This window comes from Vitis riparia, chromosome 2 (assembly GCF_004353265.1).
Source record: "Vitis riparia cultivar Riparia Gloire de Montpellier isolate 1030 chromosome 2, EGFV_Vit.rip_1.0, whole genome shotgun sequence".
Lineage (NCBI taxonomy): Eukaryota > Viridiplantae > Streptophyta > Magnoliopsida > Vitales > Vitaceae > Vitis > Vitis riparia.
The window spans coordinates 240,201-264,373 of NC_048432.1; the positions used below are offsets into that span (position 1 = coordinate 240,201).

A 24,173-nucleotide genomic window follows, 5' to 3' on the forward strand; every position below is an offset into this window, starting at 1 on the left:
TGGAAAAGCAACTTTGGAAACAAGGAACAAAAATCAAATTTCAATTAATATAGAAAGAGAAATATAAAAGTAGCAAAAGATAAGTTACATTAGCTGTTTGTAAAGATATTTCAAAAAATATTCCAGGTTTGTAGCAAGAGTTCACAAAATAAGCAACACCTATAACATTCAATAGTAGAAGCAAAGTCAACAAAGACATTCTTTGCATACAATCACGAGAAAACTAGAAGTTCCCAGACTAACTGACACTCCAAATCTCTCTTAAAAGCTCATTCCTAAAGTCAATAGGAAAATTTTCTTTGTCAAAAAAACAAATAAAGATAAAATGATAACCTAGAAAGAAAATCACACGTATATAAAATCCATCAAAATTATGTATCTATAAATTTAAATAAAAGGAGGCAAAGAAGAAAAACCTCTTTAATCCTAAAGAAATATTCTCCTTTTCAAGTTTCTTGTGACCCTTCACATACCACTTTTTTACTTGTTATTTATTCATTCATTCTTTCTAATCCTATCAAAGAAATTTTGCATGCATCTTCAAATATCCTAGGATAATCATATTGTACTTAAATACTTATTTTGTCAACTAAACATGTAACTAGTGTTTTTATATTTGCAATATTCAAGTTTGACTTTTATAAATCTAAATGTTATTTTCTTTAATTTAAGAAAAATACAATAAGATAAAATGAATCATTTTTAAAAATTTCCAAAAATTATTTATATATTAAGGTTGGGGTTGTAACTTGGGTGGGTTGATTGGGATCAACCCAAGCACAACCTAACTCGACGTCTTCTAGGTACTCAACTCAAGTTCAACTCAATTTTTTTTTTTTTTTTCTAAACTTAAGTTGTCGAGTTAAACTTGAGTTGATTGGGTTAGACATAGGTTGGTTAGGTTGATTAGGTTGCAAAATTCAAAATTCACCCAAGTGATTTTTAAAAAAACTTTTTTTTCTATATATTTATACCAAAATTTAAATAATAAATATAAAAAAATTTCAAAATAACAATAAAAAAATTTAAAATATGATATAATTATAATATGATATTTTTTTCTTTAAAATCTAAAATGAAAATAAATGTTATTATATGGGATATTAAACATTATAAATATTATAAAAAAATATTAAATTGGGTGTGAAATAGACTTGAACCCAACCCAAATTAAGTTGAAGTTAAAAAAACTTAACCCAAACTTAATCTGAGTAATGAAAATGTTTGGCCAAACCTAGGCAAACATTGCGTTGGGTTAGGTTAGCGTTAAGTCGTACTAATGAGTCTAAGTTGCACCCCTAATGAAGGCTAAGGAGAACCTTTCCATAAATTTTATAATCATTGGGTATTGTTTGAATATATTTTTTGTTTTGTATTTTTTAAAACAAAAAATGATATGAAATCTTATTTAAAATATAAAAGCTCCAATTTAAAAGAAAAAATGTTTAAAAATTAAGCTATTTTTTATTTTAAAAAACGAAAGATAAGAAATGTATATAGACTATAGAGCACACCTTAATCATAAACAGAAGTTTTAGAGTAGTATACAATAATACCCTATGACGTCTTTAAGGTGTATTTACTATTTATTAATTAAAACTCTCCTTAGCCCTAAATTCGCAATTTTGCAAGGACCTAAAAAAAGGGTGGTTGAATTAAAAAAAGAAAAGAGAAAGGAGTATTAACCAAATAGTGAATCTAAATCGAATGGGTCGAGCCGTCGAGGGTCAGAATCAGATGTCCAAAAATTAAATAAACAAGAAAATAGAGGAGCAAGAGAGATGGAGGAGGAGGAGGGAGGAGGAATCAGGCTGAGCAAGAGGCTGTCCGACAAGGGGGGTGAAGTTGATTACAAGGACAAGGCGGGCACTGCGTGGAGCCATTCCTACCTCAACCAGAAGCCATGGCACCCACTCTCCTACCCAAACCAACGCCGCAAGTGGATCGCAGAGCAGACCCACGCCCAGCGGGACCGTCGTGCCCAGGAAGTGGCCAGAGAGTTTGCTCAGGAGCAAGAATTCTTCCGCCAGACCGCTCTTATCTCCAAGAAAGAAAAGGAAAAGGTAAATTACCCCTTTTATTATTATATTTCTGGTGTAATTTTTTTTTCTTTCATCAATCAATCTGATGCAGCCCTAACCCGAGCAAACATAATCTCTTCAACTAAACAGCTACACACAAATTTGAATTACTTGGCTTTAATTGGAAGGGGATTTACCTTATAGAATGTATGTTGGGGTTTGTTTATCAAATGTGTACTAGGGAGAACACATTCAGCCTAAAACGTTATTTGAAAACTTTCTTGGATTCATTCTTATAAAACCCACTACCATTATCAGCAATCGTATAGAGTTCTAACTGTGCAAAGAATAATGGTAAAGGATTTTCTATCAATTTAGTACTTAAAAGTTAAAACTTACACCCAAGTGCAGTGTGAAAAATCAACCATTTTGTAAGAAAATTGTGTGCCATGTTGATTTCTTACATTGCTTCTAAGTAATAAGTGGTGATGGAACTGTTTTATTGCCCAAAAGTGCAATGGTTGTGCGTGGAGAAACCAGGAAAGCCTTTGCTTTGCGGGTGCTGAATGCTGCCTTGATGTCTAGGTCTGGCATCCGGTTTTTTAGGAAAATCGCACGTAATTTGTATTAATTTGCTTTAATATGTCTATTGTGGTTACAAAAAATTTGTCTTTCCTTTGATTATCAGTATTATTATCCTATTGCCACCTTTTGGGCTAAAATTCTTGAAGGCAGTGAGAGCTATAACATTTGGTAAGAAAGAACCAGACTTGTGAAGTACTTATTGCTTCTCTCTTGATGCACTAAAGATTGGATTTTGTCCATGGGGTGAAAGGATCCACAGGAAGATCTGACTTTTAAGAGAGGAATATTGGTTATGGAGACTGTGGAGAAAGTCCGTAACATGGTCTTGCTGTTCAAGTCCAGTGGCAGCTTTACTATGCCCAGCATATCAAGGTTGGATGCTGGTGAAAAAAAAGTCATTCCAAAACATTTAAGTTTGGTGAAATACACTGACAGAAGACTTGTGTTGTCCACATGCATGTGTATTTTGCTTCAATTTCTAAGGGCGGTGCAGCTAGCTAATTTTTATTTGTTTTAATAGATCTGACCAAATTTCAGCATATAAGATGTTATTGACTGAGTCACTAGAAATTAAGTGAGTTATCCATGGAGTAACCAAATCATTATATCTCTTATCATTGATGGAATTTTGATTAGGATTCAGGTTTTATGATGGTTCCTTCAATGAAATGCAATTTGTTTTTCTCTTGTAATCCATTATAATTACACAAAACCAAGTCCAGTAGCAGTCATTCGAGAGAAAGTGCACAACAAAACAACTGTAGCGTCATTAGAATGATAAATGAGGAAGAAATCTTCCATTGTGTCAGTTTGGATGGATTGGTCAAGTTGACAATGAGGAAGATGAGGTATTAAACCTGTTCAAGGAGAATACTTGAATGGGTTTAGGAAAAATATTGACTGATAACTATCTAGAAAACAAACATCCTGCAAATTATGTCTGAATTTGTTTTTTTGGTTGATCTCTTCTCAGCACATAACCAAATTGACAATGAGGAAGATCAGGTAGGAGAATTCTTGAATAGGTTTAGGAAAACTATTGACTGTTAACTATCTAGAAAATAAACATCCTGTAAATGATGCTTGAATATTTTTTTTGGTTGATCTTTTCTTGGCCCTCATTGTATACGTCTAGTGTACTCTTGTGCGCTAGTTCTTTTGATGCTTTTAATATATTCTCTTATTTATAAAAAAAATAAATAATAAATAAAAAATAAAAAATTGTGTCTGAATATGATCCCATGAATTATAGCAAAACATGCTTCTTTCAAGTATCAAATAATGTTATACTAGTGTCAATTTAATTACTTTTTTTTTTTTTCATTGGCAATAGAGATGAAAAATCAGTGATTTATTAGAAAAGTTGCCAAAAAATAGTTGATCTGGAAAAGAACAATGAGCGAGAGAGCGAGAGAGGCTGCCAGCGGTGAGAATGTTCGTCGCGTGGAGAATAGGAGGAAAAGGAAGACGAGCAGTTTTGGGGTGGAGTCCAAGACCTTTGAGCTGGAAATGGTGGAGAGGGGAGGAAAAACCCTAATAATCATAACGGAAAGTAAGAAAGGGGTGTCGTCTTGGGTGCGAATGGGGTTGAATAGCGTAGGGCTGTTCATGGAAGGCCTACATCAGTGCATCGAGGATGTGAAGGAAGGAAGATGGGAAAAGGGCTGGAAGGAGAAGGGGAGAAGCTTCTCCCTGGTGTGTGTTACTAACAGGGCGGGTTGCTTTTTGCGATTAGGGGTCGTCGATTTGGAGTTGAAGAGATACAGTATATGTATCCCGAAGGGCAAAGGGGACAAGGGGGATGGACGGCGATGGTGGAGGCTCTTCGTCAGATGGATATCAGCATTGACAAAAAGGAACAACAAGAAGAAGTGAGGGCACTGGGAAGGTCGAGTTCGGATATGGTGAAGGGAAGGTCATTTGCGGACACAGTGAAGGGTTGGGGGAATAAGGGGTCCAATAACATTCGAGTAGAGGTGGAACGGGAGGAGTTAAGTAGAAACCTTAGTAGGCTGGAGTATTGCCTGATTGGAAGTTGGAGCCCTAGCAATGCAAAAGGGGAAGATTTGGAAAACTTGGGTTGGGAAATGGCAAAGGCCTGGGGACTGAAAGGCAAGATGGGGATGGCAAGTCTGGGAAAAGGACGAGTACTATTGGAATTAGAGTTTGCGGAAGAAGCAAGGCGGGTTCTTCTCTTTGGTAATAAGGCGGTGGGAGGAGTTCAATTGGACTTGGAGCGTTGGAATCCAAGATCGGGTTGTTTGGAAGAAGGTGAGGCAAGAAAGGAAGTGTGGGTGAGGATATTGGGGCTCCCAATTTCGCTATGGGTCCCGTCGGTGTTGAGAAGGGTGGGAGATGCGTGCGGTGGGTTTTTAGATGTTGACCCACAGACGAAGAGCATGGAGGATTTGCAGTGGGCTAGGATATTGGTTAGATCGGACGGCGAGAATATCCCTGGCTCGATGGAGATAGGGGTTGAAGAGATGACATATATCCTAACCCTATGGTGGGAGGCGGTGCCATCGTTAAGGCAGGAAGAGGGGAGGAAGCGTGGCCTGTGGAGTCGTCCAAGAGGGGAGGTTAGAGGTGATGAAGATTCACGCGCCGGGTCGCGAGTGGAGGAGATGGCGTGTGCGGGGTTCGAGGCGCAGCATCAGTTGGAGGACGGGACTGGTCGTTTGACGCAGGACGTGGGCTCCGCTGCAATGGGCTCACAGACGCAAGTGGGCTTGTTGCAGGGCCCCGGATCGAAGACTGGGCCCGCGGTTCCAGGCCGGGAGTTGAATTGGGCTTTTGGGCCCTCATTGCCATCAGGAAGTGAAGCCTCAAAGGGGGATCAAATTGGGCCGCGGCAACCCAGAAGCTCGGGGCGGGCTGCAGGCTCTGGTCTGGGCCATCTTCATAAGGGGAAAGCCATCTTATCCCAGGCCCATCTCATGGACAGTGGGCTCCTTTTAAAAGCCTTTCCCTCTGGCTCCAACGGTCATAATAAAGACGACAACCTGGAGAGAGAGTTCGTCAGATGCAGAGAAGAAGAAATGGGGAGAAGGCAGCAGCCGGATCTAAACCATCCGAGGGCAGAAAGGATGCTAGAGGAGGAAGCTGCGAGGTATGGTTTAGATGTAAAACTGGGGGGTTTCAGGGCACAAGGGTCTTCCTCTTCTAATCTCTTTTGTTTTGGTTGAACTCCGGAGAGGGAGTGTTACGACCATTCTGGGGTGCGAAGGGAGGGAATTCTGATTGGAAGTGGGTCACGAAGACCAAGTGCAGAAGAACATATGAGAAGGGATGACTGTTGGGACTTGGTTGAGGTCAACAGTGTCGACCCTCTGGGAAGAAATTCGGGGTGGACTGTAGACCAAACGGATTTCCAAGAGGGTAGAAAGGAAGATCAGCTTAACTGGGAGGAGAGTAGCCTGGTTAAATTCAGTCACTTTCTGGGTTTCTCAACGGAAGGTCTGGAGAAGGAAATCCTGAGCTTTTTGGGCAAAATCAGGAAAAGGAGAGAGAAGATTGTAGGTAATGGTCTGTTGGAGACCTCAAGGTTTGAAAGGGAGCTTAAGAGACTGGAGTGCTCTGTTAACTATGAGGGGGACACTAAGAAGAAAGGCCCTACCCAGGGTAGAGGGAACCAGAGTGCAGTTGTCCAATGAATTTAAGAATCTTGAGTTGGAATGTGAGGGGAGTGAATGATAGATCCAAGAGGAAAGTAATTAAGTCAGTTATCAGAAATCAAAAGGTGGATCTGTTCTGTATTCAAGAGACAAAGATGCAAGTTATGTCTGAAGAGGTGGTGAGGAGTCTAGGGCCGGGGAGATTTCTTGAATGGAAGGTGTTGAATGCTATGGGGACGGCAGGGGGTGTCTTGATTTGTTGGGACAAAAGATCGCTGGAGATGTTGGGGGTGGAAGAGGCCAATTTTCCATCTCCTGTGGATTCAGGAATGTGGGAGATGGAGCAATCTGGGTGTTCACGGGGGTCTATGGGCCTTTCTCCAGAGAAGATAGGGAGTGCTTGTGGGAGGAGTTTGGGGCAATTAGAGGATTGTGGGAGGAGCCATGGTGCTTAGGAGGCGATTTCAATACAACTCTGTACCAAGCTGAAAGAAGTAGAAATGGGAGGATTACATTAGCTATGAGGAGGTTTGCCCAGATCATAGTTGATTTAGGGCTAGTTGATGTCCCATTGCAAGGGGGATCTTTCACTTGGAGTGGGAGGCTCAATAATCAATCGTGGGCCAGGTTGGATAGATTCCTAGCGACTCCCAGTTGGCTAGACCAATACAGTAGGGTTCATCAAAGAAGATTGCCCCGTCCAACATCGGATCACTTCCCGGTTCTGCTTGAGGGAGGAGGGCTAAGGAGAGGCCCGTCCCCTTTCAAATTTGAAAATATGTGGCTCAAAGCTGAGGGGTTCAAAGAGCTGATAGAGGGGTGGTGGCAAGGGATAGTGGTTAGAGGCAGGCCAAGCTACAGGTTAGCGGCTAAGCTAAAGGGATTGAAACAAAACTTAAAAATTTGGAACAAGGAGGTTTTTGGAAGATTGGAGAAAAACAAAGTTGAAGCTCTTCAGCAAGTGGAGCGTTGGGATTTAGTGGAAGAAGAGAGAAATTTAACAGAGGAGGAGTTAGGTCACAAAAAGGAAGCTAAGGAGAATTATGCAAAGTGGGTGTCGATGGAAGAAGTGCACTGGAGACAGCTATCAAGGGAATTATGGCTAAGGGAAGGGGATAGGAACACGGGGTTTTTCCACCGCATGGCCAATGCCCGTAGGAGAGTCAATGCCCTGGATAAAATTAAGATAAATGGGGTGAGGATTACAGAGGAACAAGAAGTGAGGGAAGGAATTGCAAATGCATATTAGCAACTCCTCTCGGAAAACTTGAGTTGGAAGGCGGATATAGGGGGTCTTTTGCTGAAGCAGATCAGCCTTTCAGAAGCGGAAGCCCTTGAGCTTCCATTTTCTGAGGTTGAGATCTATGCAGCGTTAATGGGGATGAATGGGGACAAAGCCTCGGGTCCGGACGGATTCACAGTGGCCTTTTGGCAAAGATGTTGGGAGATTGTCAAGGAGGACGTCTTGGATTTGTTCAAGGAGTTCCATGAACAAAACTCCTTCATTAAGAGCCTAAATCATACCTTTTTGGTCTTGTTACCGAAGAAAGGGGGGGTGGAGGACTTGGGTGACTACAAGCCAATCAGTTTGCTTGGGGGATTGTATAAATTATTGACTAAGGTGCTGGCCAATAGGCTTAAAAAAGTTATAGGAAAGGTGATTTCTCCTGATCAGAATGCTTTCATCAAAGGGAGACAGATTCTTGACGGCTCCCTAATCGCAAATGAGGTAATAGACTCTTAGCAAAAAAGGGGAGAGAAAGGTCTAATCTGTAAATTGGACATTGAGAAGGCGTATGATAGCATCAATTGACAATTTTTGCTAAAGGTCATGCAAAAGATGGGCTTTGGGCCAAAATGGATAGGATGGATGTGGAGCTATATCTCCACTGTCAAGTATTCAGTGCTGGTGAATGGGGTTCCAGTTGGGTTTTTCTCAAGTACAAAAGGGCTAAGGCAAGGGGATCCCCTTTCCCCCTACTTATTTGTCATGGGAATAGAAGTTCTAAGTGCGCTTATCACGAGGACCGTTGAAGGGGGGTTCATCTATGGCTGTAGGATATGGAGAGGAAGAGGGCAGGCCGTCAATATTTCTCATCTTCTGTTTGCGGATGATACAATTGTATTTTGCGAGGCAAAAAAAGAGTCTTTGTTGTATTTGAGTTGGATCCTCTTTTGGTTTGAAGCAGCCTCAGGATTAAAGATTAATCTGGACAAAAGTATGGTCATTCCGGTAGGGGAGGTGGAAGGGGTGCTTGAAATGGCTGCTGAAATTGGGTGTAGGGTGGGACAGCTACCTACTGTTTATTTGGGGCTGCCCCTTGGGGCGTCTAATAGGGCCTCTTCCGTATGGGATGGGGTGGGGGAGAAAGTGAGGAGGAGGCTTGCCCTCTGGAAACGCCAATATTTGTCCAAAGGAGGGAGAATTACTCTTATAAAGAGCACGCTGGCCAGCATCCCCTTGTATCAAATGTCGGTTTTCCGTATGCCTAAATCAGTGGCAAGAAGGCTTGAAAAGCTTCAAAGAGACTTTTTGTGGGGAGGAGCCAATGGGGGGAACAAGGCTCACCTAGTCAAATGGGAGGTGGTGTGCGCGGATAAAGAAAAGGGAGGGTTGGGGTTAAGGAAGCTTGCTTGTTTGAACAAAGCTCTTCTAGGCAAATGGATTTGGAGATTTGCACGTGCTAAGGAGGAGCTTTGGAAAAAAGTGCTTGAGGCTAAGTATGGGCAAGAGGAGTTTGGGTGGAGGACAAGGAAGGCAAATGGGGTGTTTGGAGTTGGAGTTTGGAAGGAGATCTTGAAGGAGTCTGCTTGGTGTTGGGAAAATATGGTGTTCAAGGTGGGAAAAGGCAATAAAATAAGGTTTTGGACAGATCCTTGGTGCGGAAACAATGTGCTGTCCCAAGGCTTCCCGGACCTCTTTTCCATGGCTGCCCAAAGGAATGTCACAATGGAGGAATATTGAGATTAGAATTTGGATCAAGGAGGGTGGAATTTAAGGCTGTTAAGGGACTTTAATGATTGGGAGTTGGGTTTGGTGGGCAATCTATTAGTTGAGTTGAGGGATTATAGAGTATATTTGGAGGAAGACTCGGTTTCTTGGAAGAAAGGAGAGGACAAGTTGTTTAAAGTCAAGAAAGCGTATAGTGTGTTGGCAAATACTAAAGGAGCGGATTTCCCTCATAGCAATGTTTGGGTGGACAAAGTTCCAACCAAAATTGTTTTTTTTGCTTGGGAAGCTATTTGAGGGAAGGTTCTCACTTTGGATAGGCTGCAGAGAAGAGGGTGGCAATTCCCTAACCGGTGTTTCTTGTGTGGGTGTGAAGAGGAAACGATTAATCATATCTTAATACATTGTACAGTGGCAAAAGGGTTGTGGGATATCATTCTTGCGTTGTGTGGTGTACAGTGGGTCTTTCCAAAATCTATAAAGGAGGTTCTTAGTAGTTGGAAAGGCTCTTTTGTGGGGAGAAAAAGGAAAAAAGTGTGGAAATCCATCCCGCTATTCATTTTTTGGACAATATGGAAGGAGAGGAATAGACTTGCTTTTAAGGGGGGAGTGTTGGCTTTTCAGAAGTTAAAAACTTCGTTTGTGTACAATATTTGGGGTTGGGCTAAAGTGTACATTGATATGGAGTCGAATTCCCTAATAGGTTTCTTGGAGTGGTTAGCCTCCAATTAGGGGTTGGGCTGTTTTGTTTTTTGTTTGAGGGGTCATAGTAGCCTCGTATACTCCCTGTATGCTTTGCGGCTTCTAAGCCTTCTTTAATATATTCGATTGCTTATCAAAAAAAAAATTTAATTACTTTTTTCATATATACAGGTGGAGATGATGAAGGCTGTTAGTTTCATGTATGTTCGCCCACCTGGTTTTAATGCAGAAAGTGCTAAAGCTGCTGAAATTGCTGATGAGAGGAGAAGGCTAGAGCAGGATAGCCCCTCCCATGATGGCCCTTCCACTGCAATGTACCAATACACATACCATCTTCTTTTAACTTTATTTTTTTGTGGAAGTGAATGACTTCCCCAATTAAGAAAAAAGGAATGATGTTTTTTGTTATCACTCCAAAAGCTGGTTAAACTAAAAGTAATACTTGTGCTTCTTCCCGTAGGCTAGCCGAATCCGTGGCTGGTAGAAATCATCCTGGAGAAGAGAGGAAGAAACCACGGCCCAAAGATGTGTTTGGTCGTCCTCTGCCAACTGAAGAAGAATTTGAAGTCCTCAAAAATGCACCAAGGTGTGTCCAAATGATTCTATTGTTCATTTGTAAAAGTATTAGGTGCCCTTTTCATGTTGCATACTTATAATGGTTTAAGGCATGAACAGATTGTTGACATTTGTAACTTCTAGAATCAAGATGAATAACATAATTCTGAGCCGTTGAAATAGAAACTTAATTGGATTGACTACATGTTAAACTTAATTGGATTGACTACCATGCTCTCTGGAACTCAAGAAATATTAGGTCTATGAGCCAGAAATGGAGCAAAAACAGCTATTGCATCAGCTGCATCATTAATGAATTTATGAAGGATTTGTCATGCAAATTGCTTGTCCTTGCATACATGGCCATCGATATCCATGATATTGAGGTTTTCCAAAATGGGTGAAATATCAGAGGAAACTTTTCTGATTTTTAAACTCCCTGTGTTTTTTACAATCTGAAATGTTTGACTTTTGATATGCAACATACTAATACTACCTATGAAATCAGTCATCTTACGAGGTTGAAAATAACAAATCTGATTTAGTTGTTACCTCATGTTTTGGACTCTATTTCAAGAATTGAAAGTACTAGAACATGCTGAGTGGTGGTGAAAAATGCTATACTAAAACCTTGAGGGTGATTATTGATACATTTTACGAATCTTCCTCAGATTTCTGGACTTTGAAAGCTTCAACTTTCTGCTTCTCTTTAGTTATAGTGGTTTTTGGGTTATATTTAATTACTACTATTTTCATAGATATTTTGGAAATACTCTCATATGGTAGCAAACACTCACATGCTTGTGGTTTTGATAATGATAATGTGTTTCAGACTGGAGACAGGTGTTCCTGCAAGGGTTAAACCATTTGGGGTTGAAGTGCGCAATGTGAAATGTGTAAGATGTGGAAATTATGGTCACCAAAGCGGTGATCGTGAATGTCCATTGAAGGATGTTATTATGCCCAATGAAGAGAGTCGATTGAAAAGAGATGACCCTTTAACTGCTATCCTTGCTCATACAGATACTAGTGAGGTTGGTGCTATATTGTGCTGGTATTATGGAAGTGAAATTAATGGGGTGTTACAACTCACATTTCTCCATAAAAAATTTAATTCAAACCTTTGTTGGATCCCTTGTATCGTTAATGGAATTGGTAGATAAGGTATTTGAACCTGTTCCTAGGGAAGGCTTGGCTTATGTCTTGTGACATGGATTTTAAACTACTTGATTTTTAGTTTAGATATTTCAAATAATTAAAATAGAAATAAAATGAGAACATTTATAAATATATGAGAAAGCAGTCTTATACGAGGAATATGATAAATAGCTAGTTATGTTGTGGGAAGAGCAGGAGTTCCTTCTCCTTTCTTTCTTATTGGACTTGATTTTCTTGTTTAGGGTGATCGTTTTCTTCTGTAATTGCTGAAATTATTTACATGAACAAACAAAATTGTATTAGTTTAGTTTTATTTTATTTTATTTTTAACTCGCCTATCAAATTTTTATTAAAACTCCTTCATATATATATATATATATATTAGCTTTAATTTAGAGCTTGTTATCCACAATTTCCATCAAAGATACACAATTTTTTTGGGGCCAAAGCCCCTGACTTACTGAGTGTATAAAATTCCCACTTAAGTGTTAAAGTCCTATCAATTTTCATTAATTTTCTAATTTTAACTTCCTCCGTATTCTTGGTTTGGCCAGTCAGATTTGTTTCTTCCCCTACGTCATGGATGCTTATTCTCCATTTGAAGTGACATCTTTTATCTCCGCTCCTTTTACAATTACCCTTATACATTACTATTTTAATTTCTTATTTGATTTTGCATTTGTGCCTATGACATCTAATAATTATTATTATTTTTAATTTAGTACCTCAGTGTTATATATAGCACACAAGCATCTTGCTAGTTTCTTTTCATCTTTTGTTTATGATAATGGGATCACTGACAGATTCAGAATGTACTGGTGTACACTTGATGCAATTAGGGGCTCCAACCATCATGATTTGACAATAATATTTATTGTTGTCACATTGGCTGCTTTTTGGTTTCTTTTGCAGCCTCTGAAATGGGAGCTGAAGCAAAAACCAGGAATTAGTCCTCCCCGTGGAGGTTTTAAACCAGATGATCCCAACCAGCAAATAGTTTCCGAGGATATATTTGATGAGTATGGAGGTAAAAAGCTTTTCCTATTGCAGTAATTTTTTCTTTGATTTGTATTCAATCTTTTGGACGGTCACTGACCATTATTTCCATTTGATTTCTAGGATTCCTTAGCGGGGGGAATATCATTCCTGAGTTGCTGACCAACTTCTCATCAAGCAAACCTAAGAAGAGGAAGTCCTCAAAAAAAGGTAAGCACAAGAGGCCATCATCACCAACCAGCAGTCAGCCAAAGGATCCTCAGCAGGATGAAGCAGAGAGAAGGTCAAGGAAGGATAACAAACATAGGAAGAAGAAACGAAATCATTCTGAATCTAGTTCATCAGATGATGATTCAGAGGATTATGGGGGGAGGAGGTCAAAGAAGGATAACAAATATAGGAAGAAGAAGCAGAATGATTCTGAATCCAGTTTGTCAGAAAATTCAGAGGATGATAGAGAGAGGAGGTCAAAGAAAGATAACATATATAAGAACAAGAAGCGAAAACAAAATCGTTCTGAACCCTGTTCATCAGACAATTCTGATGACAATGAGAAGAGGAGGCCAAAGAAAGATGACAAATATAGGAAGAGGCGAAATCATTCTGAATCCAGTTCAGATAATCCAGGGGATGATGGGAAGAGGTCAAATAAGGTTTACAATTATAAGAAGAAGAGAAATAGCGACTACTCCAGTTCATCCGACAACTCACAGTTTGATAGGCATCACAAAAAGAGCAGAAACAAGCATTCTGACAGGAATCCATCTGAAAATATTGACCCTGATAGGCATTTTAGAGGTAAACACCATCATCGCCATCATCATTCCCATCATCACTGATTCTTCATCAGAACAGGTGCCCATCCTACTTAAACCTTACAGTTGAAAGCCAGTAATGAAGCATTCTGATGAATTTCCAATATGGAAGTGAGCAAGCGATGATGAGGGGAAACCAGAGAAAACAGCTGCTGTATTGAATGTTGTGGGGTGTTTTGTACCCTGATACAATCACACACAAAAACAGGACCATTTCCCATGTATGTCACCCCATAGAATCTGATGTCAACCGTTTATGCAGTTGTTTGTGGATCATATGCTGTATTGCTTGATGTTTTCATGAAAAGTAGTTTTTGTATTTGATGGGTCATGTCCTTGATTAAGGAGATCATGTTTCACAGTGATTATCTTGAGTGGTATTTTTTATGTAGGCATGCATGATGGTCAAACACACATTGGGTTTTGCCTATTTGGCGTCCGAGAACTTTGGTGGCATCCGGTTGAAATGCTGCCTTGCTTGCAAAGTGGATTTTACTTCAAAGTCAAGGAAAACAAAAATGGACCCACCCATTTTTAATGTCATGGCCTATGGTGAAAGGGGAATAAGGTGACTTTCATTTTGGAAAGTATAAGGAAAGAAAAAAAAAAGTTGAGAAAAATGATTTTTTTTTTTTTTTTCATGTTTGATTGTTATATAAAAAATATAAGAGAAAATCAAATATAATTATAATTAATTAAAAATAGTTAGAAATTTATACATTGTCAAATATTTCATTTTTATTTTGAAAAGTTAAAATAATTAAAATGAGTTTGAATTAGCTTATAAAAATAATTCTATTTTTTTATTTTTCTTCATTTTCTTTCCCTTAAAATTTTCCTTCAATTTTCTAGCAACCAAACATTACCAACCCTACATTTTCATTTCAACTTTTTGAAAGAAATTTATTTCATTATATGCATATAAAAGGAAAGATGGGAGATTTTTTTTTTTTTTTTTTTTTAAATTGTTCTTGAAAAAAATAGTTTTATATTCTTTATAAGAGATAATAGTTTTCACATTCACAGACTTTTAAGAAAAAATAAAGTATTGAGAATTTATGTTTTTAAAAGACAACTAATTTCTAAAAATAAATTCAAGCTATTTTCAAATATCTTTTATAAAATGTTCTAATTAACAATTAAAAATATGAAGAATACTCCCCTTTAATGTAGAATAAGTCAACATAATTATATTTTATATTTGACTTCTTAAATAATTTTAAAAAAATAAATAGTAATTAATTTTAAAAAGTCAAAAATTTAGTGGTAACTTGGATACACTTGCTATTTTTTATTTTAAAAATTTTTAAAATTCTATATAAAAGACTAAAAGTAGAATATAGTGCATAAAAAGCATAGATTTACCCGTATATTAAAATATTACTTTTAGAAATTTTAACATTTGAGATAGTAGAAAATTTTGATATTTAATTTTTTGAAACAATTTTTTAAAACCATTAATAGATCAAAATGTGCACAATTAATCCATTACTTTGTTATTTATGGATATATTAAAATTTTCTATTAGACAAAAAATAAATAAAGAAAATAAAATTAAAAAGAGTAATAAATATATATAATTTAGTAATTTAATTATTTTTCTTGTAAAAAATAGTTACACAAAAAACACATAATTGACCAATTCCTTTGTTTAATTGTAAACATATTATATATATATTTTAATTTTATTATTAAAATAACTAATGGAAAAAAATAAAAATGGATAATCAATGAATAAAATTTAATTCTTTTTATTATTTTCATATAAAAAATAGTACGTTTTCAATTTTTATTTTTAGTATAAAAAATAGTACGTTTTCAAATTTTATTTTTAAAAATAGTTTTCATTTTTTAATCAAATGTTTTTTCAAAAAGAAAATATAAAAATATAAATCATATTACTATTTTTTTAGAAAGTATTTTTAAAATAGTTTTTTAACATAATTTTTCTTTATTTATAATTTAAAATAGAAAATAATGCTGATTTTCAATTATTTATAAAAAAAATTAAAAACAATGAAAAATTAAAATAGAATTATTATGGTTGTGTGAATAGTGGTGTGAAAATTGTTAAAATCCAAAATTTAAAAAAGTTTATATGAAAGATCATTGGGTGTTTTAGTTCATCTATCCTTAAAAGGTAATGTATGAAAATTTGAAGGGTATATTAATCTCTTAACATCTTATATCATTTCTATTAATTATATAAATTATACTAATCAAATGTTAATCACAATTGTCCGTTCTTTTTCACTTTTAAGACCTATTTTGGAAAAACGCCGTCAATGAAACCCTAAGCATTAGAGCGTGAAGTGAACGGCAGCAGTTGGATGTTTGAAATTTGAGTGGATGGAGGGAAACCCCCACCCAAGCCCCTACTCCCTACAGAGTAGCATAAAAAATATAGGGGCCTACTGCTGAGGCATATTGATGTTTGGGAGTGTGGGGTTTTAGTTTTAGAGCGAAGGAGGAAAAATGGGGTCAAGGGTTTTGGGTGGATGCAGAGCTCTGATGGAAGCGGCCAAGGCTAATGCCAACGCCAACACCAAAGTGGCAAGGCAGGGCGGTGGCATAACCAAGCCGGTTCCAGTATCCCCTCAACTGGGGAAGTTTCTCGGAGGCGTTCCTCAAGCTTCTCGCTCCCTTGCTATCAAGAAAGTCTGGGAACACATCAAACTCCACAATCTCCAGGTTCTCCCCTACCATTCCTCTCTCTTCTTCTTCTTCTTCATTATGCTATTATCATGTAAATGCCATGTTATGTTCAGTGGGTAGCTTCTTCTGTTATCTATTCTTTCTTGATTTCCATGACGTTACATTCAAAGCAATGTTCTCAACTCTCCAGTTCATGAATCAACTATTCCTATAGTCACCGCAAATCACTTGCTTATGTTCAAATTTGGTTCGACTCTGCCAAGCTATAATGTTCAAAACCAATATTGGAACCTATCTCGGAAATGGGGTTTGCACTTATAAATGGTGATTATAGAAAGAAGAATGTTCACACTTCTATTCTTGGGTTGAACCTCTCATTTTTGGATGCATAATGGAAATTTACCAGCAAGGCACCTAATGAGGCCCAAATAAACTAAAGGAGCTCAGCATTATCTCCTTGGGTTGAGAAAGAGAAGTTCCTTGCCCTAAAAAATGCCCTCTTTTCTTGCCTTTTGTACACACATTATGCCCCATGTCCTATGCCAAAGGAAACCATCTGCCACCCGAACTAAAAATGGGGTGAGCTTTATCACAATCCCCTTTCTATATGCTCACTTTAGAGTTTGATGAATGTCAACTTGCCCTGCTATGTGCTACACTCGCAAACTTGCTCATCACAAGCCAACAGCCTCCAAAGCCATTTTCTTATCCAATTGTTCCCAGTCTCCTCCTCAACTAAAGGTCAACTTGCATTCCAGCCCATCAATGATGTTTCTTCTTCTCATCCAAACCCCTCCTCAGGGGAAGTTCTTCTAAACATTATCTGGCCCCTTCTTACCAACATTGGGATCAATTTATATACGGCTTGACAATAAATTTGGTTCTTTTGAATGATGGGGTAGGACGAGTTTAATTGCTAAGAAATTTCAAAGAGAAGTAGTTATATTCCTCAGAATCTTCATACTAAATTTTTTAATACATGACAAGGCTGGAGAGTGGAGAGTTTGCTCCTTGTCAGTTAGGTTACCTCCCTTGGATAAACTCTGTATGTTTCCATCCACCCTCCTGTCTCTTAAATCTCTCGATTTCGAACTCCACATGGCTTTTGCTTTGGAGGGAGGAACCAAAGTCATAAGGAAGTTAGCAAACAGCCGGAAAGCATGTCAACTTTCCTTCAAGCTCCGCTACTTATTTAACTAACTGATCCAATCAGTGTTCTCTTATCCAAATCAATTATGATCCTAGACTCCCTCAAAACTAATCAGGATGCCCCTTCATTGCCTGAAGTGTTTTCTCTATGCCCCAGATAAGGCTATAATGTCACCCATATACAGTAAGTGCTATGCTGCCTTGCCCTCACCACCTCTCTTCATCACCTAAATAACAAAGGGGTAAGGGGTTGTCCTACTGAGGTTGCCTCAGCTATTAAAAGCCAGTAGGACACCCTTTAACCAGAATGTCATATTTGTCCTTATAGATGCCTGAATGAGGGTGTTAGCATGGATGACTTTCCTTTAGTTGCTCTTTCATGGGTTTATTGACAGCATGAGTTATACAGGGGTCGGTGAGAGATAGGAAGGTGATAGTTTTATTGTCTTTTTCCCTTTTTTTTTTCTTTTTTGACGAGTAAGAGAGTGTATTAATAAACGCTAAAAGCGCACAAGAGTACTTGGGTCATATACAAAGAGCACAAAACAAAAAATAGGAAAAAGGGTACACAAAAAATACTCCCTCCCTCTCTTTCCTCTTGTTTGTTTCCTTTTAGTTTTGTGTTCCATGTATGCATCTTATGCACCTAGGTTACATTCCTGTGATTTTTTTCTACTAATACTCACTTTACTTATAAATAGCATTTTGTTGCTAGAGAAAGGTGTAATCCCAGTATCTGATTGCAGGACCCAATGAACCAATAACATACAAAAACAACATTATAATTAGCTTTAGTCCCATGAGCAGGATCTGCCTATAATGTTTTATGTCGCATTTTTATCAGAAAAGTTCGTATTTCAATACATTGGCTTTCACCATAATAAAAAATAAAATAATTGTCTGATGAATCTCCTGAAAGCTCATGGTACAAGTTTAAAAAAAACTATTTGAGTCATTCATAAACAGAGTTCATTTTCCTTGGATATTAATCTGGCCCAAAATTTTTTTTACTGTTTCCTTCTGAAGTAGTTTGAGGCCTGTTTGATTAGAGGGTTGGAGACATGTTAGTTTTGGAAAATGTTTTCGAAAAAACTATTTGAGTCATTCAAAGACAGAGTTCATTTTCCTCAGACATTAATCTGCCCCAAAATTGGTTTTACTGTTTCCTTCTGAAGTAATTTAAGACCTGTTTTGATTAGAGGGTCAAAGACATGTAGTTTTGGAAAATGCTTTCTTGTAAATTTCAAATACCTAAAACAGCAGAATTTTTCAGAAGTTTATCATTCTCCATTTTTCATTGTTCTAAAGTTACTAGCCAGCAATAACCCATGTTGATCCTCCAAACTGATAACTAGTTAAAAGACTTGCATGCCTTCCAGTTCTCTCATTTTTCTTGGGACAATGTTGTTTATCCTTCTCATTTACTTGGCATGACCTAACTATGATGTTTGCAGAATCCTACAAATAAGAAAGAGATTTGTTGTGATGAGAAGTTGAAGACCATATTTGATGGGAAAGACAAGGTTGGGTTTCTAGAGATCGCGAAATTGTTGTCTGCCCATTTTGTGAAAACTGGTTGATATTAGACTTGCCTTTTCCGAACTCTTATGATCTATTTGGGTTGTTAGAATTGTATTTGAAAAACTTATTTTTCCTTTGGGTAACCCTTGTGTGGACCCGCATTTTCACGTGTGTTCCCACTCGATCAACGAGACTCGCTTTTGTTGGTGAAAAATTAGTTTTGGAAAAGTCAGAGTCGCCACTTATTTTATTTTACCCCTAAAGAAGTGACTCCATATTTATGGAAAAACGTGTTTTTGAAAAACCCGAGTCTAGGCACAAGGATCAAGTTACTTATTGGGAAGGTACCTCAAGGAGGGTGCACCCCTCTAAGCCCTAAAGAGGTCTCTATTGGCCTAATTGAGGGAAATGTGACAATAAATCGATTGATTTGAAGGTACCTGGGTTGACTAAAGTGATTTTGAGATTCTATTAATACTAGCATGCCAAATAAAAAAAAATTCAAATCACAATCATAAAGGAGAGTTAGGGTGTGTATCTAAACCACTTCTCAAGCGCTTTCATAAGATAGTCAAAGTTAGTCAAGAATATTGGCACATAACATGCATTTTTATCAAAAACAATCAAACGATGCATCATGGCAATCAAGGACAACATCAATCATAGATATAGCTCACAATGTCCTACATATTCGTGGATTTTGGCTAATGGGTGATAGAGAGCGTACCTGGATGACCAACTAAGCGCTTCAATGGGAAACAAGGTTAGTTTAATAACAGGTGCAAAACAATCTCATGCATCACAAAGAGGATCAATATCAATCAAATGTCAAACAAACACCTCGCTTAAGTCAATATCAAAGGTGTCATGGATGTTGGGCCCCCACCAAGACTCAAATTGCTTTTGCATGAGTTAGTTCAATGAATTCCATTATTTGGAACCATGAAGTTTGTTCATGCTTGTTGAAAAAAATGAGAAAACCGTGAAAATTAGTTGAAAATAGTGAAAATGCATGCCAGAAGGGAAATGACAATAAAGAGTTTGTTAAAAATCTGGATTTGATGCCTAGATATATGAGGATGAAATTTGAAAATTGGGAATTATTTCGGTGAAAAAGATTTGGAAGACTTGAATCAAAACTAGTAAGATCACAAAGACAAGAAAAGAAAGACCAAGGGAGAAGGAAAGTGTGCACCAAGGTAGGCAATGTTGGAGTGAGGTCCGGCGAGGCAATGTGACTGTACTGGGTCCTTGACTGCATTCTGCCCTCTTTCGTATCCAAGTAAAAAAATTTCGACTCTCCTTCTAAGCATTTTAGTTTGACAAGTTTTGTTGTGCCTGAGGAAATTGTTGCTGTAATTGAAGTTGATGAAAGGGTTGAGGAGACTGCCCAAAGACTTATGCTACTGTAGAATCCCAGTGTTTGAAAACCATTCTGCAATCTGGAAGCTCAATTTCATTTGTAGTTTTTTTTTTCTATCTCCTTGGGATGTAAGAATCAAATCCTTCTCGCTTCAGGTGCGTTAGAAATCCATATTCTGGTTGCTGGCATAGCATAATGATTCACAAAAGTTTCCCATGAGCATGCTGAGCAAGATTCACAAGAGCAGCCCTGTTGAGAGCTTTGGGAGTGCAAAATGTGATTCAGGACTTTCAGTGTGCAGAAACGGAGTCTGGAGCAGCATCTTCAGTCTTTGGGGGTGTGATCTTTGCAGTGGTAGATGATTCATTTCATATCTGCGTCTTGTTGGTTTTGTGAAGCAGGAGTACCAATTCTTTGGGAGCTTCCCCATTCCTCCATAGTTCACCTTTTCCAGCCTATGAGACACTTTCTATATGCTGTGGTCCCAACCTGATTTTCCATCGTGTCTTGAGATTCTTTTGAATGCACCCTTTTTGTCAGCCATATGATAATCTCCTTTAATGACAGCCAAGGCATTTCCACTGGCCGAAGAAGAATCAGGAATTCCAATTAGAAGGGTTTCTTTTCTGGTATGAACTGATTTCTGTTACTGTCCATATTCTTCGTGACTAAAACAGAATTATTCCCCTGTCTCTCTTCAGACCAGTCTCCGTTAGATACATGTCAGAAAATAGACAACAGCAAGTGCCGAGAATCATGATGGATTCTCATGAGGGTGAAAAGTTAGTTGATGAAGAAACTTCTCATAACTGATGCATCACCAATTAACTGTAGAAGCTCATCTTGATTAAAATTGGAGAAATCAGATTCATCAGATTGAGATTCTGAACTGGTTTCAAAGTCTTCTCCTGACCATTCAACCTCGTTTTTCTGAGTTACACGTTCTTGCTGATGAAGCCCTTCTCCTTACCTCTGTAGGGCGAACACAAATTGCCACCAAAAAATTGGCTAGCCCAGGTTGCTAGTTTATGCATCTATTCACCATTAATTTCTTTTTCCTTTTTGGAATTTCTGGAATATGGAAGAAACCTGTGAAGAAGATGGCGGAACATTCTGGTAATGCAGTGCACAGTAGGACCTCTTTGAGGGGGGAACCCTGTAGCCACTAACTTTAGCATCATTTCGGAGTGGAACACTATTGGATGAAGAATATATCAAGAGAATTCTTTGAAGCTAACACATTCTTAGCAAGAGATGCAGAAGCTTCCTGGTTATTGAAATCATTCTCTTCAGGTGTAGTGGTAATGACTTTTTCCTTTCCCCTTATTCATAGCATCCTCAATGTCCGTGGCAGCTAAGAAGGGAAAGACTCGAGGAGGTTTCTGATGAACCTTGGAATTTTTGGAGCTTGAATCATTAAACTTTGTATGCCCACCTGTAGGGACTGTTGAGTTTGTATTTACCCAAAGCGACCTTTCCATCTAGGCGAAGAATGAAAGACTCTTCCCATTCAAACACATAGGAGTTGGTAACAAGATCATAATGCTTATTAACCAGGACATTGTACTCATTTCCGACTTGAGTGTCATTCCACAAAACCAAGGAATTGTATCTGGAAAGGGTGTGTGTAAAGGGTACGCCAGAAGGTGGCCATGAAAGCCATGAAGAAGTAGGTAACAGAGGAATGAGCTGGTCCTTTCTTGGTGGCGCTAAAACAAACAAACACTTCCAGATCTTACGTTGCGACAGAGAGAGACGGCAGATGGCAATACAAGAAGACCGTGCGTCAATTTCACTCCACATGTCACCTGAAAAGGTCTCGCGCCCATTCTGTAGCCTGGCAATGTATCTACGTGAACGGTTTCCTCGTGTGCGTCACCAACAATAGCAAATGAATGAAATATTCAAATAAAGCTGCACCACATGAACGGAGGCCACTAGTGCGTGTCCCGTTGGAGGCCTTTAATCAGGTATCCTTCGGGCTTCAACTATGCTATGCTAAAGGCGAGGTGCATCCACTGAGCAGAATGGGTGACCATCAAGTAGGCACTGCAGACTGTTCTCAATGTGGAGCTGCCGCATCTGAAAGATGGTCCTGGCTGCAACTGTCCAACACGTTGCTAGAGACATAGTGACCGGATAAATCTGAATCAAATACCTTTCAAACAAGTTGGCTATTTAACATGTACAAGCACATTAATGTTGTCCATCCAAGAATGAAAAATGATCGCATTTTCATATGACCCAGGGGAGAGGGTGGTGTTCAAACCATGTACTAATAAAAGTGATGGGAAAGGAGTACTTCATGGAAGTTTCGTTGAAATATCCTGCTTTGGGCGGCAAGATTATGATTATAGCATAGAAATTTCGTCCCTCCCATTTTTAAAGGGGGAATGAGGGCGCGTTGCAACTTGTGTTTGGCTACCAATTCGGTTTCAATATAAGTCAATGGATCCACGTATTATGTTGATAAGTTCCTAACTCAAATCTAATCTTTTTCAATTAAAAATTCCAAAGGGTTTGGTCACTACCTATAAATATTCTTTTAAGCCTTGTATTTCTACCCTACCCTTCTTAGGGTGGATCACGTAACCAGTTCTCACAATAAAGGAAAATTGCATATGACTAAGACAAAGGCTAAGTGGGAGAGTACAATTTTCCCATTAGAAAGTTAAAGTAGGTATGAAGGTATGAAGCTAGTTGATTAAGCATCCTCTATCTCAAAAGGTAGCTCCACCAAAAGAGCTTATCCCTTCAATTTTATATTGGTTTTTCTACCAGTAATGGAGTGGTTGCAAGTACTGGGGACATGATTGGATTGGGGCCCATCTAAGCGCCTCTTTTTTAATGCGATGACGCATGATGGCATGCATGCTTATTACTACTTTGACCCTTACTCCTCGGTGGAGCCCCAAGGGTGGAGATCGTGGGATAAGACCTAGAAACCCAATTGGAAAGAGGGATTTTGAAAATATCTATATATATATATATAAAATATAAAAAATTCGAAAATTACCCTCAAATCTATGATAATTTACGAAGAGTTAGATACTCAATTTTGAAATTATCTTGTGAAAAACAATTTTAAAATTTAAAATTATTTTTGTGAAAGATAATTTCAATACGATATATTCGTGTAAAGTGAACTTTAAACTTTATTAAATTCAAATTCAAGGTTATAAAATTAAAGATAAATATGTATGTATGGTAGGTAAAATTTTTGAAATGATTAATATAAAGAATTAGAAAAAAAAAGGTTTTATTTCCAAATATGGTTTATATTACTTTTTTAATTTCAAAAATTGTTTATGGTAAATTTTAAAATTGTGTTGGTTTTTAAATTCGTGTTTGAGTCTAAAAAATTTGTTTAGTAAGTTTTATAATTATGTTAATTTTTAAATTGGGATTTGAATCTAAAAAAGATATTTGAAATATCTTAGAATTAGGAAATCTTCTAAACTCTAAAAAAAAATAATTATTAATATAAATAAACATCTACTTTTATGAAACTTCAGAAATCAAAGCTGTTTGGAAAAAGCTTGATGCTTTTTTCAAAATCATTAATAACTTTTAGTTTTAATAAATATGAGAATAACACAAGGAAGTGATGTATGCAAAAGGAATGATAAGGTATGGTAAAATTGTGTATATTTTTTTGTAATTAATGTATTATTTAACATTCAAGAGACTATTTGTGATTTTTTACATTTAAAAGTGTATGTTTTTTTTTTTTTTTTTACAGTATATTTATTGTTCACCTGTGCTATTGATTTTATTCATATTTATGTATAATTTTTGCTAAAATAGATTAAAAAAATTTAGTTTGGGATTTAATTCAAGATTAGACATTAAATTTTGTTGGTTATGAAATCGCTACCTATCATAATTTTGATTGTTGAAACCTATGAATCATGACACAACTACATGAAATGATGAATAAATATGAACCAAATATAAAAGAATGAGAGATAACAAAAATCCAAGAAAAGAGTAGATACGGGGCAGATTTAGAAATACGAGAAAAGGCGGAGCCACAGAACCCCACCTCCCTTGTGGTCCTGTGGATGACCAGCTAGCAGAGACTAGAGA

General features: G+C 37.6%; 2 protein-coding genes across 2 annotated transcripts; both read left to right on the forward strand.

The window, feature by feature from the left end:
• The first annotated feature begins 1,733 nt into the window (after positions 1-1,733).
• On the forward strand, positions 1,734-13,791 carry LOC117933743 (uncharacterized zinc finger CCHC domain-containing protein At4g19190). The gene is made up of 6 exons (XM_034855265.1): positions 1,734-2,063; positions 10,044-10,186; positions 10,333-10,458; positions 11,260-11,461; positions 12,498-12,612; positions 12,705-13,791. The coding sequence occupies exons 1-6, from the start codon at positions 1,782-1,784 to the stop codon at positions 13,418-13,420; spliced, it is 1,584 nt and encodes a 527-aa protein (XP_034711156.1). The 5' UTR covers positions 1,734-1,781; the 3' UTR covers positions 13,421-13,791.
• A 1,946-nt stretch (positions 13,792-15,737) lies between these two features.
• On the forward strand, positions 15,738-18,888 carry LOC117928993 (upstream activation factor subunit spp27). Its single transcript, XM_034849170.1, has 2 exons — positions 15,738-16,087; positions 18,655-18,888. The coding sequence occupies exons 1-2, from the start codon at positions 15,872-15,874 to the stop codon at positions 18,778-18,780; spliced, it is 342 nt and encodes a 113-aa protein (XP_034705061.1). The 5' UTR covers positions 15,738-15,871; the 3' UTR covers positions 18,781-18,888.
• Positions 18,889-24,173: the final 5,285 nt, after the last annotated feature.